This window comes from Rosa rugosa, chromosome 5 (assembly GCF_958449725.1).
Source record: "Rosa rugosa chromosome 5, drRosRugo1.1, whole genome shotgun sequence".
Classification (NCBI taxonomy): Eukaryota; Viridiplantae; Streptophyta; class Magnoliopsida; order Rosales; family Rosaceae; genus Rosa; species Rosa rugosa.
Genome location: NC_084824.1, coordinates 42,352,723 through 42,372,020, shown reverse-complemented (window position 1 = coordinate 42,372,020; position 19,298 = coordinate 42,352,723). Strand labels below are relative to the sequence as shown.

The 19,298-nt window shown below is 43.1% G+C and overlaps 3 protein-coding genes across 3 annotated transcripts; 1 reads left to right on the top strand and 2 right to left on the bottom strand.

Annotated features, from left to right (window-relative positions):
• Positions 1 to 1,052: 1,052 nt before the first annotated feature.
• Positions 1,053 to 2,312, bottom strand: LOC133711686 (uncharacterized). The gene has a single exon (XM_062137788.1). The coding sequence runs from the start codon at positions 2,310 to 2,312 to the stop codon at positions 1,053 to 1,055; it is 1,260 nt and encodes a 419-aa protein (XP_061993772.1).
• Positions 2,313 to 8,902: 6,590 nt separating this feature from the next.
• LOC133711685 (uncharacterized) lies at positions 8,903 to 10,162 on the bottom strand. The gene has a single exon (XM_062137787.1). It carries the CDS (start codon positions 10,160 to 10,162, stop codon positions 8,903 to 8,905), a length of 1,260 nt encoding a protein of 419 aa, XP_061993771.1.
• Positions 10,163 to 10,937: 775 nt separating this feature from the next.
• Positions 10,938 to 18,155, top strand: LOC133711684 (uncharacterized). Its single transcript, XM_062137786.1, has 2 exons — positions 10,938 to 14,901; positions 17,512 to 18,155. The coding sequence occupies exons 1-2, from the start codon at positions 10,938 to 10,940 to the stop codon at positions 18,153 to 18,155; spliced, it is 4,608 nt and encodes a 1,535-aa protein (XP_061993770.1).
• Positions 18,156 to 19,298: the final 1,143 nt, after the last annotated feature.

The window sequence follows — 19,298 nt, the reverse complement described above, 5'->3', positions numbered from 1 at the left end:
TTTACAGATTTGATCTACTCATATAGACCTAACAACAGAATGGTTGGAATCTTAATAAGTGATCAAAAAGTTGGGGGCGGACCAATAGCCACCAAAATTATAATTAAAATTATACTCTGATAATGTTAATAGCTGATGGTTTAATTTTTTTTTTTTTTTTTTTTTTTTGTTCCAAGTGTATAGGCCAGGGCTATTTTTTGGCCTAATTGTATTTTTTTTTTCTAGGCCCTGATGGTTTAATTTCATTTGGAGATTGGCTCATTTGGACAACAACCCTCATTCAGTTGTTTAGGCAAGCCATCGGACAATGGTTTCTCGCATTCATATTGTCTAAATTCACCAATTTTGAATCTTCGGTTTGCCTCTTAAGTAAATTGACTTCCCTCTTAAACTGGTTGGGAGCAAATGTAGGGGGAAAATGGTTGGCCCTCATGGGGACATGTTTCTCTCTTGCCAACATATTCACTCATACCACAGTTCTGGACTTATCCGTCCTACGAACCAATACATGTTTCAACATAAGGCAAAACTGATACAATCAAATGAAGCTAAAGCTTTCGATTTGAAGGGGCAGGGGAGTTTGGCATCACTTAAGTGGTGGGAAAGCTGGCGCTTAGTATTATTCACAGTCACACTCACACAACGCACGCTATCTATAAACGTCTTCTCAACTAATTCATAAGTCCAACATCGGAAACCGCTATTGGTTGAATTCGTATCAGAAGACGGATAGTTTAAATGCATCGTCCCACTAAATCAATATCATTCAGACCGCGGAAAAGTGTTTAACATCGTATACCTAGTCTCCTTGTGTTTTGATTTTTGTAGTTGTGATGTTTGGCTAATATATATACCTTAATTGAACTTTTTTGTTAAAACATATTGACTAGTACGTAACAAATTTAAAAGTACTACATAAGACAGACATATAACTAAGGCAGATTAGCCTTTATTTTTATAAGAAAACGCCATTCGAAAGACCACTAGTACAATATCATATTGAAAATGATGTTTTTGCAAGATTATCTAAAAGATAGCGGAGGCGAGAAAGATTACGGACTAAATGGTGGAGACTCTCGAGGATTAGGTCCCTTAGGTACACGCCTTGAAATATCAGCTAAATTGTAAAAACTATTTGATGTCTTATACTCGAAATCTTTCAGCGGTGGAGGCTGCTGAGGAATCGGACCTTTGGGGACAAGCCTTAAGAGATCATCATGGTTGGATGAACTATCAAAGGCCCCATGCTCGAAATCTTGCACCGGTGGTGACTGCCGAGGGTTGGGACCCGTAGGTACAAGCCTGAAGACATCCAACGGTGGAGACTCTCGAGGATTCTGGCCTGAAGGCAGCACACGCGTGAAGACATTACCTGATGGAGGCTGCTGAGGATTCGGACCTTTGGGGACAAGCCTTAAGACATCACCATGGTTGGATGAACTATCAAAGGCCCCATGCTCGAAATCTTTCACCGGTGGTGACTGCCGAGGGTTAGGACCCGTAGGCACAAGCCTGAAGACATCCAACGGAGGAGACTCTCGAGGATTCGGGCCTGAAGGCGGCACACGCGTTAAGACATTCAGTGGTGGAGGCTGCTGAGGATTCGGACCTTTGGGGACAAGCCTTAAGACATCATCATGGTTGGATGAACTATCAAAGGCCCCATGCTCGAAATCTTGCACCGGTGGTGACTGCCGAGGGTTGGGACCCGTAGGCACAAGCCTGAAGACATCCGACGGTGGAGACTCTCGAGGATTCGGGCCTGAAGGCGGCACACGCGTTAAGACATTCAGTGGTGGAGGCTGCTGAGGATTCGGACCTTTGGGGACAAGCCTTAAGACATCATCATGGTTGGATGAACTATCAAAGGCCCCATGCTCGAAATCTTGCACCGGTGGTGACTGCCGAGGGTTGGGACCCGTAGGCACAAGCCTGAAGACATCTGACGGTGGAGACTCTCGAGGATTCGGGCCTGAAGGCGGGACACGCGTTAAGACATTCAGTGGTGGTGGCTGCTGAGGATTCGGACCTTTGGGGACAAGCCTTAAGACATCATCATGGTTGGATGAACTATCAAAGGCCCCATGCTCGAAATCTTGCACCGGTGGTGACTGCCGAGGGTTGGGACCCGTAGGCACACGCCTGAAGACATCCAACGGTGGAGACTCTCGGGGATTCGGGCCTGAAGGCACAAGCCTTAAGACATCATCATAATTTGCTGAACTATCGGAAAAAACATGGTCGCCATTAACATAGGAGGATAGTAGGAGAAGACTGAATAAGACAAACAAGTAAGTCCCATAAAACTTCATTGTGTTGTTTTGATGGGGACTACCTATTCTCAGCATAACCCAAGCAACCCTATTTATACTTTTTTTTATGTATAGAATGTGATTCTTAGAGAAACCATAAAATACTTTTTAAGTAAAATTGTGGTTTTTATTGAGGGTATACTATCTTTCTTTATGGTATGTAATATTTAAAATTCACATTTATGTACATATAATGATGCCTGCCATTCATAATTGGTTTGTAAAAGTTTAATTTTTGTTGATAAATCGACTCTTTCATGTTCTTTAGGTACGAATCATTAATTTGTGATGATCATTACTTAATAAATTTGGATTTGTGCTAATAACATCCAAGAGAAGTATATAACTTTATATGGCTAGTTATATATATTTCTTCTTTGTTTTATGGTATATATTTATTTAGTTGGGTCCGGTTCATAGGACTACATTTAAAATAAAGATAGTCTTCTTTTTTTGATACTTCATATCAAAAAGAGGTAAAATGGTCACATGTACCTGAACTATCATGAAATGCAATTTTTGGAAGCTACAAATTTTTAGTGAGTCTGTGGTGCCCCTATTAATATACCTTTGTTAGTCTCTTTATTACTTTCGTCGATTGTTCTGTTAAAGTAAGGACAAAAATTGGACCACTCATGTTTCTTCTTTTTTTTTCTTTTCTTATTTTTTTTACAAAAATTTAGCTAAACTAAATTAAAACAATAAACCAAGTTGTAAAAAGAAATAAGTAGAATTCAGGTTTGGTAAATATATAGATTCACCTACCACCTCCACAGATTAAACTCTTCAATTGTTCCAACAAAAGACTTATCCCATTAAGTAACCCAAAGAATTGAAGTTTTAAGAGATCCTTGGTGGGACTCACTTTTCGATCATATATCGGCATCTCGACCGTTCACTTCTTAGGACTCCATGAATGGATCACTTATGTAAGTTTTCAGCCAAATTACTGCCTGTTGATATATCAAACTAGAATAAATCAACGGACGTGTCAAATCTAAACCGTTCATGTTTATAATATTAAATTACAGATTTTAATGTCTTAATGATTATCAATTTGGCTGAAAATTTGCAGATTTGATCTACTCATATAGACCTAACAACAGAATGGTTGGAATCTTAATAAGTGATCAAAAAGTTGGGGGCGGACCAATAGCCACCAAAATTATAATTAAAATTATACTCTGATAATGTTAATAGCTGTACATACCTCCAATAATATGGAGTATTTACTACGTCACCAAGCATAAGTAACACCCACTTTGGGACATCCACAAGACATGGCAAGGCCCAACCGAGACATGCATCGTGTAGCCCTATGTTCAGGCTACGCGGCGGTATCCGGAAGTCGCAAATCCGCCACCGGGAAGCCACCTTCCCGCCCTTGCCAAGATGCCACCACAACATAGCTTTCTACATGTTAAAATAGACTAGAAATGTGTGGAAACTTGTCCCACATCGAAGAATAAGTAGAGGAGATGGCTTCCTTGACTTATAAAAGGAATGCCTCCTCCCACAACTCAACACATTCCACTACATACTTTGTAATCTTGTCAGGCCGCAAGGCTCGACACACTAGTATAGCTTTCAAGTGGACGTAGTCTCCCGCTCATGCGGAGGCGAACCACTATACATCTCGTGTCAATCTCTCTCTCTCTCTCTCATTTAAGCTAACTAGAGATCCTACGGATCACTAACGTTAACATTGGCGCCGTCTGTGGGAAGCCGGCACACAAAGGCTTCATCACCTACCACGAGCTTTGGCCCATCAGCGTCCGGTCAACGCCCAACATGGCTGGTCAACGCCGGTCAACACGTGGTCAACGCCCAAGAAGTGGTCAAAACTACTCAAAACACCAACATTGGGGGCAGTCAAGGTTGGTCAACGCCCGGCGGGGTTGGTCAACGCCCATCAGGCTTGGTCACACTTTCGGTCAACGCCCAACATGGTTGGTCAACGCCCAACCCATGAAGGTCAACGCTGACCTACCAAAACAAAAAAAAAACAAAAACAAGTTTGCAGGTGCCTAATCTCTCTGGACACCCAGAGTTCTACTAAGGACACCCAGTTCTCTTCTTCTTCACTGCACTCTGATGCTGCAACCCTCCGCCAGTCAACGCTCAGCGGAGCTCTTCCGCTGAGAAGACCTCCACGGACAACTCTCCACACCCAGAACTTCTCTGGGCACCGATCACCGCTCCGACCATCAAGGCACCGCCAGCACACCGGTCCCTCCTCCGCTAAAGATTCGTTAGCGGGGAACTTCTTCTGATAAGTACCATCAGCAGCTTCTGCCATGGTCAGTCCGCCAAGGCCTAATGCCCAGAGCTCCGCCAGAAATTCCAGTGGCAGCGTCATCAACCAGCACGCTCGGCGGCCACTCCTTCCGCCCATATCCGTCAGCGGCCCTGCTCCGTTGCACTCCAGCTCCGCCGAGCTGACCGCGCTCCGTCGCACACTACCATCCAGTGCCTCCGCAGGCGAGCTCCAAGTCTCCGCTGACTATCCTTCAGCGGCACCACACCGCCGACCAGCCATCAGCGCGCTTAGCTCTGTTGACCAAACACCACCGCCAGCCAAAACCTCCGCCAGTCGCTACCACCGGCCAGAGCACCGCGAGCTCCAAACATCACTTGCCAAGCATCATCCTCCGCCAACTCTTCTTCTCCGCTGAGTAATCCTCCGCTCCGCTAGCCATGGATCCTCCGCCCAACTCCTCCGCTGACCAGCAAGCCTCCGCTGAGAACCAGCGCCGAACAGTGATCATCAACCTCCTCGACCTTCGGCGACCTTCAGCTCCTCATCTGGACAACGCCAACTCTGGGCACTCACAGACCAGACGAGCTAAGTCTCCTGCTTCTCTGTACTTGCATTATCTTTATTGATAAGCATGCATTGGAGTTATGATGGCACACCACGTGCTCATGTGTGAAACAACATGAGTAGTTTGCTGCCACCCATTAGCTAGCTCTTACGCTATTTGCTCATTGTGATATACATATATCATGGGCACCACATGCATATTTCTGTCCTACACATAATTAATTATGAGTACACCATAGTCCATACCATACTAGACATCATGATATGATACCATGGGAAGCATAATTAAGTGGCACGTGGCCTTGACTTCTCTTAGCTCAAGTACATGTGCATGCATCAACTTTATCTCTGCAGCAATACCGAGCCTTCGATATATTATGCATGTGCTCTTGCCTAAACAATCTAGGCTACGTCATGGGCACCGACAATCTACCTATATAGCTACATATTTTATTTGCTCCTCCTGGCCCTAGCTTTATCTGCTTCTTGAGATATATATATATATATGAAACATATGAAGGCCCTAATATATATGAGCTACTGTCTATCAACAGCATGACACACTTGTCCGTCTAAAGCATGCCTTCACACTTAGCTATTTAGCTAATAAACTCTCTCACTTTGTCTTCTTCTAAAGAGTAATCTATACAGCTATTATATCTATGACTACGTACATCAAATGACTCACCATGCGCCAATTGTGATTACACATATACACCATGCATGTACCCATACTCTCATTATGCCATCTTAACGGAGTCAGGGCATGAACAAAAGCTTTCCCATCATAAATCTTTCATGCCACGGTTTTGTTACATCTACTTGCCCATTTGATAGCTGTGCACATAGGCAAATGTCACTTGCTTCAGTCATGTGCGGTACACACCAATAGTTTGCATGTTTCTTTAACATTTCATGGTCAAACTTGAAATACATATGCAAAACACATATAAATTATTGATGTCAATTTTACATATCCGCACACTAATCATCCATTTTTTCAAGGACATTCAACTATTTCTATTGAGCATTCAAACTCAGCTATGCGTTTATATCCATTATCGGAGTACTTTATCCGCCACAAACAATGGACCGGAACGCTCGGCCAACTCCGCTCGCCTCCAAACCGGCACCAGATAAGTAGCTTCATCTTATCTCTTACGCTCTTGCAATTTGAGCTACCGCACATGCCATGTCTATACATGCTTGCTCTGTGTGTTTTGTCCTTTTTCATGCAAATACATACTGTACACATCCACGGTCTACGACCAAAACCGCCAAGCGGTCAGGCAACGCCTCATAATAGCCATTGATCCGGCAGCAAGGGACTAGTTAACACAGCCTACGGCAGTTAACCCCGACGCTTGGGTACCAAAGATTGGGATCGCTTCCCAACACCCTCTGCTCCGTGCAGCCCCCCCTCAACAAACATGGCTGGGGAGTTGGGGACTCTCTAGCGGGCCTAGCAGGGGCCATCCCCTTGAGCTTCCGCTCATCCCCATCGAGCTTCCCGCTCATGCCTTCCCGGCACCCCTTGAGCTTCCGCTCACGAGCTTCCCGCTCATGCCTTCCCGGCACCCCCTGAGCTTCCGCTCATGCCTTCCCGGCACCCCCTGAGCTTCCGCTCACGAGCTTCCCGCTCATGCCTTCCCGGCACCCCCTGAGCTTCCGCTCACGAGCTTCCCGCTCATGCCTTCCCGGCACCCCTTGAGCTTCCGCTCACGAGCTTCCCGCTCATGCCTTCCCGGCACCCCATTTGAGCTTCCGCTCATCCCCCTTGAGCTTCCCGCTCACGCCTTCCCGGCATTCTACTCGACACACCACACGTTAATGGAACATGGAATTCTTCTACCATTTGTCGCTCCCGACAAATTGAATTCTTTTCGCGTTCCATTAATACGAGCCACAACCAAACCAACACAAGCGTTCACATACTCATCATTTACACGTTACAAACGCTTACCTTCGCAGCGCTCATACAACTTACATTTATCATATGCAATCCATATGCTCACACGGCCATACGCGCTCTCGAGTTTGTACGTCATAATCGATCGTACTCGGCGCCATTCGCGTGTATACATCAACATGTATCACGCACCCCATACGTTTATATATGCCAACCCATATCGATGCAACTCACATTTGTTGCCCAATGCAACAAGCATTCTACATATGCCTGTCTTATTGTCTTGTATTGTGCAGGATTAAGCGAGTCCCTTCTTGCTTACGGAGTTCGGGGACTTGTGGGGACTCCGTACCGCCCGGTTACTTATGCTTGATGACTTCATGATTTGAACTCCCCAACCAAGAAGCTCCTCTTACTTGGGGACTTCGGGGACTTGTACATACCTCCAATAATATGGAGTATTTACTACGTCACCAAGCATAAGTAACACCCACTTTGGGACATCCACAAGACATGGCAAGGCCCAACCGAGACATGCATCGTGTAGCCCTATGTTCAGGCTACGCGGCGGTATCCGGAAGTCGCAAATCCGCCACCGGGAAGCCACCTTCCCGCCCTTGCCAAGATGCCACCACAACATAGCTTTCTACATGTTAAAATAGACTAGAAATGTGTGGAAACTTGTCCCACATCGAAGAATAAGTAGAGGAGATGGCTTCCTTGACTTATAAAAGGAATGCCTCCTCCCACAACTCAACACATTCCACTACATACTTTGTAATCTTGTCAGGCCGCAAGGCTTGACACACTAGTATAGCTTTCAAGTGGACGTAGTCTCCCGCTCATGCGGAGGCGAACCACTATACATCTCGTGTCAATCTCTCTCTCTCTCTCATTTAAGCTAACTAGAGATCCTACGGATCACTAACGTTAACAATAGCTGATGGTTTAATTTTTTTTTTTTTTTTTTTTGTTCCAAATGTATAGGCCAGGGCTATTTTTTGGCCTAATTGTATTTTTTTTTTCTAGGCCCTGATGGTTTAATTTCATTTGGAGATTGGCTCATTTGGACAACAACCCTCATTCAGTTGTTTAGGCAAGCCATCGGACAATGGTTTCTCGCATTCATATTGTCTAAATTCACCAATTTTGAATCTTCGGTTTGCCTCTTAAGTAAATTGACTTCCCTCTTAAACTGGTTGGGAGCAAATGTAGGGGGAAAATGGTTGGCCCTCATGGGGACATGTTTCTCTCTTGCCAACATATTCACTCATACCACAGTTCTGGACTTATCCGTCCTACGAACCAATACATGTTTCAACATAAGGCAAAACTGATACAATCAAATGAAGCTAAAGCTTTCGATTTGAAGGGGCAGGGGAGTTTGGCATCACTTAAGTGGTGGGAAAGCTGGCGCTTAGTATTATTCACAGTCACACTCACACAACGCACGCTATCTATAAACGTCTTCTCAACTAATTCATAAGTCCAACATCGGAAACCGCTATTGGTTGAATTCGTATCAGAAGACGGATAGTTTAAATGCATCGTCCCACTAAATCAATATCATTCAGACCGCGGAAAAGTGTTTAACATCGTATACCTAGTCTCCTTGTGTTTTGATTTTTGTAGTTGTGATGTTTGGCTAATATATATACCTTAATTGAACTTTTTTGTTAAAACATATTGACTAGTACGTAACAAATTTAAAAGTACTACATAAGACAGACATATAACTAAGGCAGATTAGCCTTTATTTTTTATAAGAAAACGCCATTCGAAAGACCACTAGTACAATATCATATTGAAAATGATGTTTTTGCAAGATTATCTAAAAGATAGCAGAGGCGAGAAAGATTACGGACTAAATGGTGGAGACTCTCGAGGATTAGGTCCCTTAGGTACACGCCTTGAAATATCAGCTAAATTGTAAAAACTATTTGATGTCTTATACTCGAAATCTTTCAGCGGTGGAGGCTGCTGAGGATTCGGACCTTTGGGGACAAGCCTTAAGAGATCATCATGGTTGGATGAACTATCAAAGGCCCCATGCTCGAAATCTTGCACCGGTGGTGACTGCCGAGGGTTGGGACCCGTAGGTACAAGCCTGAAGACATCCAACGGTGGAGACTCTCGAGGATTCTGGCCTGAAGGCAGCACACGCGTGAAGACATTACCTGATGGAGGCTGTTGAGGATTCGGACCTTTGGGGACAAGCCTTAAGACATCACCATGGTTGGATGAACTATCAAAGGCCCCATGCTCGAAATCTTTCACCGGTGGTGACTGCCGAGGGTTAGGACCCGTAGGCACAAGCCTGAAGACATCCAACGGAGGAGACTCTCGAGGATTCGGGCCTGAAGGCGGCACACGCGTTAAGACATTCAGTGGTGGAGGCTGCTGAGGATTCGGACCTTTGGGGACAAGCCTTAAGACATCATCATGGTTGGATGAACTATCAAAGGCCCCATGCTCGAAATCTTGCACCGGTGGTGACTGCCGAGGGTTGGGACCCGTAGGCACAAGCCTGAAGACATCCGACGGTGGAGACTCTCGAGGATTCGGGCCTGAAGGCGGCACACGCGTTAAGACATTCAGTGGTGGAGGCTGCTGAGGATTCGGACCTTTGGGGACAAGCCTTAAGACATCATCATGGTTGGATGAACTATCAAAGGCCCCATGCTCGAAATCTTGCACCGGTGGTGACTGCCGAGGGTTGGGACCCGTAGGCACAAGCCTGAAGACATCTGACGGTGGAGACTCTCGAGGATTCGGGCCTGAAGGCGGGACACGCGTTAAGACATTCAGTGGTGGTGGCTGTTGAGGATTCGGACCTTTGGGGACAAGCCTTAAGACATCATCATGGTTGGATGAACTATCAAAGGCCCCATGCTCGAAATCTTGCACCGGTGGTGACTGCCGAGGGTTGGGACCCGTAGGCACACGCCTGAAGACATCCAACGGTGGAGACTCTCGGGGATTCGGGCCTGAAGGCACAAGCCTTAAGACATCATCATAATTTGCTGAACTATCGGAAAAAACATGGTCGCCATTAACATAGGAGGATAGTAGGAGAAGACTGAATAAGACAAACAAGTAAGTCCCATAAAACTTCATTGTGTTGTTTTGATGGGGACTACCTATTCTCAGCATAACCCAAGCAACCCTATTTATACTTTTTTTTATGTATAGAATGTGATTCTTAGAGAAACCATAAAATACTTTTTAAGTAAGATTGTGGTTTTTGTTGAGGGTATACTATCTTTCTTTATGGTATGTAATATTTAAAATTCACATTTATGTACATATAATGATGCCTGCCATTCATAATTGGTTTGTAAAAGTTTAATTTTTGTTGATAAATCGACTCTTTCATGTTCTTTAGGTATGAATCATTAATTTGTGATGATCATTACTTAATAAATTTGGATTTGTGCTAATAACATCCTAGAGAGTGAAATGACCAGCAATTTATATGTTTTCTAACGCATCTAACTAATTATTTTATGAATGCGCCTCACGCGCTCAAGAAATCTCTAGCAAAACCCTAAGTCGGGCCTCCGCCCGTGGCTATCTGCGACTCTGATCACCGGTGGTCGCAGCCCTATACCGGCGGCTCCTGCTGTCAATGCACCAGTCTATCAGTCTGAATCTAATCCACTGTGCATCGTCCTTGGGACGTTGCGGTGTTTTCTTTTTTTTTCTTCTACTTAGGCACCGCGGTGGTCGGCGTCGCTCTTCCTCCTCTTCGGTGCTGCTGCCATTCAAAGTCCTCAACTGGAACTGTCGAGGACTGGTTAATACAGAAACACAGAGTGCTTTGGTTGCGCTAGTGCGTCATGTCAACCCTAGCTTGGTGTTTGTTTCGGAAACCCTTGCCGGACCAAGACTGATGGAGGACTTGCGAGTTGCAATGGGTTTCTCCGGTTGTATTTGCTTTCCCAAGAAGGATGGCTCACGCGGTTTGGCTTTGTTCTGGTCTTCAGAGTTGAAGGTTAGCCTTCGTACCTACTCTGCACATCACATTGATGTTGAGATAGGGATTCCTGGGGTCGTTGGAGTTTGGCGATTCACAGGCATCTATGGCTTTTCAAGGCATGGTGATCGGGTCCAGACTTGGGACATGCTTCGTACTCTGGCAGCACAAGTGAATCTGCCATGGTTAATAGCTGGAGACTTCAATGAGATTTTGTGTGCAGATGATAAATCCGGTGGTCCACCACGGAATGCTGCGATGATGACGCGATTCAGGGAAGCCTTGACTGATTGTCATCTGGAAGACATGGGGTTTGTGGGTTCTCGGTTCACATGGTTTAATCGGTTCACCAAGGAGCGTTTGGATCGTGGCTGTTGCACGCAAGATTGGCGTACTATGTACCCGTACTCTAGGGTTATCACACTACCTCCAAACAGGTCAGATCACAACCCCATTGTGGTTGAGTTAGCTGCTGCACCAGTTGTCAAAGTGCCAAGGCTCAGGCGCTTTAGGTTTGAGAACATGTGGATGCAACATGGTGATTGTTCTGATGTTATTCAGAAAGGATGGTCTATTCCCTCTGCAGGTGAACCTATGAAGCAAGTTGGATTGAAAATTGGTTCAACTGGCAGACTATTGATGGAATGGGATGCAGGAACATTTCGACAGAGAAAAACTGAGATACATCTCTTGCAATCTAAGATGGATATGTTGATGAAACTCCCTTATGATCCGGTTCATTTTGAGCAGCAGAAAACTCTCCAGTTTAGATATAATGAACTTTTATCTTTGGATGAAGCTTATTGGCGTCAGAGGTCAAGGGTGTTATGGTTGAAAGAAGGGGATCGTAATTCAGCCTTCTTCCACAGGCAAGCGTCTAACAGGCGCAGTCGCAATAAAGTGGTAGGCATCACTGATATGGGAGGACAATGGCAAACTGATCCTGCACAAGTGGCTTCAGTTTTTGTTGATTACTACGAAAATATTTTTCATTCTGAGGGTTCTGACCCTGTAGCTCTGGCAGCAGTTCTTGAACATATTCATCCATGTATTGATAATGATATGAATTCTTCTCTATTAGCTCCATATTCAGATGAGGAAATTAAGAAGGCCTTATTCCAGATGCATCCTTCAAAATCACCTGGACCTGACGGTATGTCTCCTACTTTTTTCCAAAAGCATTGGGCAATTGTTCAATATGATGTGTGTTTAGCTGTGAGGACTTTCTTAAACACAGGTGTTCTGGATTCTGAGAGCAATTTTACTCATTTGACTCTTATTCCTAAAATTAAAGAGCCTAAAGTTGCAGCTGATTTCAGGCCTATAGCCCTTTGCAATGTGGTGTATAAAATTGCCTCTATGGTGCTTGCTAACAGATTGAAAGTCTTATTGCCTTCTATTATCTCTCCTCTTCAGAGTGCCTTTGTTCCGGGCCGTTTGATATCTGATAACACTCTTGTTGCATCTGAAGCGGCTCATTTTATGCATAAGCTCCGACATCAGAACGAGGGATTCTTCTCCCTTAAATTAGATATAAGCAAAGCATACGACAGATTGGAGTGGACTTTCTTGATCTCTATTTTATCTAAAATGGGTTTTGCACAAGAGTGGATTGATACTATTCTAAGTTCCATTCGAACAGTGCGCTATTCTATTTTGTTGCATGGGAAACCTACAGGTTATATTTCTCCATCCAGAGGTATCAGGCAAGGGGACCCTCTTTCTCCATATTTATTCATTTTGTGTGTTGAGGGTCTCTCCTCCCTTATTTCTCATGTAGTTTCTCAGGGTTCACTGAAGGGGCGGAAGATGAGTCCTCGGGCCCCAACTATTCACCATTTATTATTTGCCGATGACAGTTTTCTATTTGGTGAAGCCTCTGTGGTGGAATGCACTACCTTCAAGACTATTCTGAATGTTTATGAGCGTGCTTCTGGTCAAAGGATTAATCTAGAGAAGAGTAGTGTTGTCTTCAGCAAGAATGTGCATCCTGATACTAAAGCTAATTTAGCTTCTATTTTGGGGGTGCAGTGTGTTGAGGATCATGGAAGATATCTAGGGTTTCCCCTTCATGTGGGAAAATCAAAAGTGGCAATTTTTTCTTACCTTAAGGAAAGATTAACTAAGAAGCTGATCAGTTGGCGCACAAAAATCCTGAGTTCTGCAGGGAAGGAGATTCTGATTAAGGCAGTGGCTCAAGTTATCCCAACTTATGTCATGAGTTGTTATATGCTTCCTAAAGGTCTTTGTGATGACCTCCACCAACTTTGTGCTCAATTCTTTTGGGGAGGTTCAGTTGCTAATCGCAAAATTCACGGGCGGTCATGGGATAGGATGTGCTTATCTAAAAGTGAGGGAGGCTTAGGTTTCAAGAATCTGCATGCTCATAACTTATCTTTGCTTGCTAAACAGGGATGGAGGTTAATCACTAATCCTAATTCCTTGTTGTCTCGTTTGCTCAAGGCTCGGTATTTTCCGGATGGTTCTTTTCTGGATGCGGATATGGGGGATTCTCCTTCGTATGCATGGAGAAGCATTATGGAAGCTAGAACTGTCCTTCAAGCTGGATTATTTTGGCAGGTTGGCAATGGCTCCTCTATTAATGTTTGGAGTGATCAGTGGATCCCAAATGTTTCTCATCATCAACTCTGTAAACCGACTGCTTGTACCATTGAGTTAGTCTCTTCCTTGATTGATATGGATTCCAAAAGTTGGAGGGTTGATATTCTGCAACGTCTATTTTCTCAAGAAGTTGTTGATGCTATCTTATGTGTTCCTCTCAGTTATAGAAATAGACGAGATCGTTTGAGTTGGAAACTTGGGAAGAAAGGTAAGTTTTCTACTAAAACTGCCTACTATGTAGCTCGGGATGTGGTGATGGGGGATGCCTTTGCTTCCTCCTCTCATGGCGATCCTTTCAGTGTTCTTTGGAAGTCACTTTGGAAATCTAAGGTACCTGGGAAGGTCTCTATATGTATTTGGCGAGCTTGTCATAATGTGTTACCAACTAGGGAGAGTTTGAGCAAGAAGGGCTATACTGGTGATCTGGGTTGTCTGCTTTGCCATCACCAGTTTGAGAGTGTTGGCCATGTGTTATGTGGGTACCCTACTGCGCAGGAAATCCTTACTGCTCCTCCTTTTTCTATTCAGGTTCCTATTACTCATTCTTTTATTTTTAAGGAATGGTTACTTGAACAGGTCTCTACTCTTTCCTCTGAAAATTTTTCTAAGCTATTGATGCTTTTATGGGGTCTTTGGAAGAATAGGAATGATAAATTGTGGAATGATAAGGCTAAAAATGCTTCTACAATTGTTGCTTGTACTATGGCTTGGTATGAAGAGTTCCTTCAGGCTAATAGGGGTATGACTTTGGTAACTGATAGGTGGACGAAAGCTAGAGTATTTTGGTCCCCTCCTATGAGTGGTTTATTGTGCTTGAATGTTGATGGTGCTTATGTTTCTTCACTACAACATGGAGGCATTGGAGGTGTTCTGCGTCATGAGAAGGGTGAGTTCATTGCAGGCTTTGCTTATAGAGTGGCTAATGTGTCCTCTGCTTACCATGTTGAGCTCCTTGCTATTAAATCTGGGCTGGAGCTTATTCAGGCACTTGGTGTATCTAATGTTGCTCTAATGAGTGATTGTTTAGAGGCTGTGAAGGCAGTGACAGCTGAGGATCCTGACTTCTCTACTTTGGGAATCATTGTTGAAGAAATTAAAGATTTGCTAGGTGATTTGCTTTCCATAGGTGTTCATCATACTTATAGGACTGCTAATCATGTTGCTCATAGGCTAGCAGGATTTGGTTTTGATTCTGACATTCATATGGATTGGTTTGTTCAAGCTCCAGAGTGTGTTCTGGATGCCCTACAGTACGATTGTAATCGTATAAATCATTAATACAATTTCATCTTTACCTCAAAAAAAAAAAAAACATCCAAGAGAAGTATATAACTTTATATGGCTAGTTATATATATTTCTTCTTTGTTTTATGGTATATATTTATTTAGTTGGGTCTGGTTCATAGGACTACATTTAAAATAAAGATAGTCTTCTTTTTTTGATACTTCATATCAAAAAGAGGTAAAATGGTCACATGTACCTGAACTATCATGAAATGCAATTTTTGGAAGCTACAAATTTTTAGTGAGTCTGTGGTGCCCCTATTAATATACCTTTGGTAGTCTCTTTATTACTTTCGTCGATTGTTCTGTTAAAGTAAGGACAAAAATTGGACCACTCATGTTTCTTCTTTTTTTTTCTGTTTTTTTTTTTTTTTTACAAAAATTTAGCTAAACTAAATTAAAACAATAAACCAAGTTGTAAAAAGAAATAAGTAGAATTCATGTTTGGTAAATATATAGATTCACCTACCACCTCCACAGATTAAACTCTTCAATTGTTCCAACAAAAGACTTATCCCATTAAGTAACCCAAAGAATTGAAGTTTTAAGAGATCCTTGGTGGGACTCACTTTTCGATCATATATCGGCATCTCGACCGTTCACTTCTTAGGACTCCATGAATAGATCACTTATGTAAGTTTTCAGCCAAATTACTGCCTGTTGATATATCAAACTAGAATAAATCAACGGACATGTCAAATCTAAACCGTTCATGTTTATAATATTAAATTACAGATTTTAATGTCTTAATGATTATCAATTTGGCTGAAAATTTGCAGATTTGATCTACTCATATAGACCTAACAACAGAATGGTTGGAATCTTAATAAGTGATCAAAAAGTTGGGGGCGGACCAATAGCCTCCAAAATTATAGTTAAAATTATACTCTGATAATAGCTAATGGATGAGATTAAATAATAATTTCCTTTCTTTTTTTTAATAAATGGGTATTCTATAACACAAATTATTTTTCCTTTTTTTTCACGCTCTTTTATTTATTTCATACAATACCCAATTTGGAATGCCAAATCGATCAAGATTGTCTACTTATTTACTTTCTTCTCTAACCTCATTCAATATTGCAATGTATCAATCGAAAAACTATTGTTAGAAACCCGTATTAGAGAAACAGGTCAAAATTGAACCTTCCGACGACCGAAGCTAGAGCTTTGAAATAGTCGATTAGTCCTTCCCAAAAAAAGCCGATAGATCTGAACAACCCTAAAGCGAGGAGAAACGAAGAATCCTAAAGCAATGGGATGGGATGAGATGTGAGGCAGAGAGAGAATTGTTTTGATTTTGGTTTGTCGCGGTCGGGGTTTGTCGAGAGTGAAAAATCATCCGATTAGTACCCTCATTAATCAGGAGAGTTGGTTTTGGTTTGTTGAGGTCGAGTTTGTTAAAGAAATGCTCTGTCGATAGAGAAAGGCTTACGGTCGAAGAAAAGCGATGATGCTCGGAGAAAGGTGCTGATGGTTTATTTTTTTTTATTTTTTTTTGTTCCAAGTGTATAGGCTAGGGCTATTTTTTGGCCTAATTGTATTTTTTTTTCTTGGCCCTGATGGTTTAATTTCATTTGGAGATTGGCTCATTTGGAAACAACCCTCATTCAGTTGTTTAGGCAAGCCATCAGACAATGGTTTCTCGCATTCATATTGTCTAAATTCACCAATTTTGAATCTTGGGTTTGCCTCTTACGTAAATTGACTTCCCTCTTAAACTGGTGAATATCTAGATTTACCTACCGCCTCCACTGATTATACCCATCAATTGTTCTAACAAAAGAATTATCCCATTATACCAAAGTAATTTTAGTCACAATAAACCCTAGGCGCTCTCTCTAGCCACACCAAATGCTAGCAAACCCTAGATCCCAGCCCGGCCTCTGGTGTTGGTACTGTGCTCTAGCAGTGATTTTCCGGTCATCATGTCCACCATCGACTCTGTAAACAAAAGTTTTGCTACCTCGCTTGCCATTGAAAGCAATGAGGTTGTGGACATCTCTCGCATGTCTAAGGGAGGGGCGCGCCGCAACTCCCAGTCCAATCTTCTTGCTTGGCCCCTGGCAATGAAGCCGACCTCAGCAGTGGACTTGCAGTGGCACTTTCGTCGGATTTGGGTACTGAAACAAGGTTTCAGTGTTCAACAACGTGCATCAGACCGATTTCTTTTCTCTTTTGATCTCAGGGGTGATCGAAATAAGGTCTTAATGGGGGGACCTTGGAGCTTCGGCCGTGCGCTGATGGTTGTACAGCCCTATGATGGAGTTTCTCCGATGTAGTCTGTGCTAATGCATGACCTTTTCTGTTGGGTTCGCATCTCCAATATGCCACCTGCGTATGAAGAAAAGGAAACGATTGCTGATGTAGCCTCTGTGGCTGGAAAATTCCTGGATTTGGACCAGAGACTATTTGATGCAACAAGAGAGATTAGGGTTCGTGTGTCTCACCCTATCTCGAAACCATTTTTTATGAAAAAAAAAACCCTAAAGTGTGCACAGGGAGTGGAACAAGAAGTCCATTTCTTCTTTGAAAAGCTGGTAGGCATGTGCAGCACCTGTAATCGTGTGTTTCATGAAAGTAGGGCATGTAATGTCGTCTCTCCCTTGGCAGAAGATGGTTGAAAACCCTGTGGCTCGGAAGCTAGACCTATTTGGACCTTTCTTGGGATTGAATGTCAATCAGTTCAAGGATGGTACTTTGCATTTTCAAGGCATTACTACACCTATACTGCCTCCTGTGGGACGAACTCTCTTTGGCAAACCTGAATCAAGCAAGTCACGCCGCCCTGTTGTCATTCGAAGCGCAGAAGCTAAACAGGTTAGTGAGGATAATGCTTTAGCCCTTGTACCAGCTGACACAAGTTCCAAGCAGGAGAGGTCTTTTCCCTCCCCAAAAAAGCTCAAATTCTTGATGTCTGACTTGTTGGAAGGGAAAACTAGCTCGATAGCTCCTACAAAGAAGGTGAAACTTCTAGAGTTTCCCACTAAGTTCAGTGCCAAATCCTTGGGTCTTGTTGAGACTCCAGGAGGAATGTTGGTGCCCTCTAAGGTCATGCTGCCGAAGCCTGCACTTGAGATGCCAGTTGCAAAGAAGAAGAAAGGTAGACCGTTGGGATCCAAAAAGAAAAACCCTAAGTCGAAGAAGGTATCTGCTGAAGAGGTCTTGACTGTCCTGTACTCAGGCAAACCTCCTAGCCCTAGTGTGAAGGGCAAAGAAAAGATCTAGGTAGGTGTGGTAGGGGCCTATAATCTATGTCTCCATTTTATCCATAGTTTATAGGCTCACTTTAAATCAATGAGCGGTTAGTTCAAATATAGGTGGTCTATTTTTATATATCAAAGTAGTTTACTATAACTTCTTGATCTGTCTAGTTGAAGGTAGCAGAAGGATATGTAATGGCCATCTTGGCATGTGTCAATGAAATCCACATTTCCCTTCAAAAAAAAAAGAATTATCCCATTAATTAACACAAAGAATTGAAGTTTTAAGAGATCCTTTGTGGGACTCACTTTCGATCACATATCGGCATCTCGACCATTCGCTTCTTAGGACTTCCTGAATAGATCACTTGGTGGGCTGACGTTCGTTGCAAGGAAGCCGAGAAACTAGTTTAGGCCTGTGTCTTTGGGGGTCTCACTTTTCGATCACATAGCGGCATCTCGACCGTTCACTTCTTAGGACTTCATGAATAGATCACTTGGTGGGCTGACAATCGTTGCAGGGAAGCCCAGGAAACTAGTTTGGGCCTGTGTCTTTGGGCCTCTATCGGTGGGATGCTAGTATTTTATTACTTAATATTTACTTCTTGTTTTTAGCTTACTACTTTGTATTAGCAATAAGTCCCTACACTAAAGTAGTGGGATGGGTTAGGCTATTTGCCTGTGTGTGCACTCTAAGTGCCTTGTCTGCCCTAGCGAGACTGCAACCTATCTCTATAGCAAATTGAGCGCCACCTCCTAGTGGCGGGATAAAACATCGTGTCGTTGGATATATTTCCAAACGACGGCATATATGGAAAGTTGTTTTATTGGTTTTATGGTATTACTTTAACTTTCTGATATGCCACCGTTATTATAAAGCAAATGGAGTAGTTGATTTGATACTCTTTGCTAGTAGGTGCATACTAGAATACATTATAATAGTGGAGAATCTTGTTATTATTCAGGTTGTCCTCTTCGGACGTATTGTAAACTGGAGTTTAGGCATTATGGTCCCCTCTTCCCCAAAAAAAAAAATTGTATTCAGAAGTTTCATTTATCTTGCGGCAGCCACACCAGCCCATATTTCAAAAAAAAAACACTAGTTACACCTCTATGGTTAACAAATGGAATAACGGGAAAGAAAAATAACACACAGCCACATAGGCTA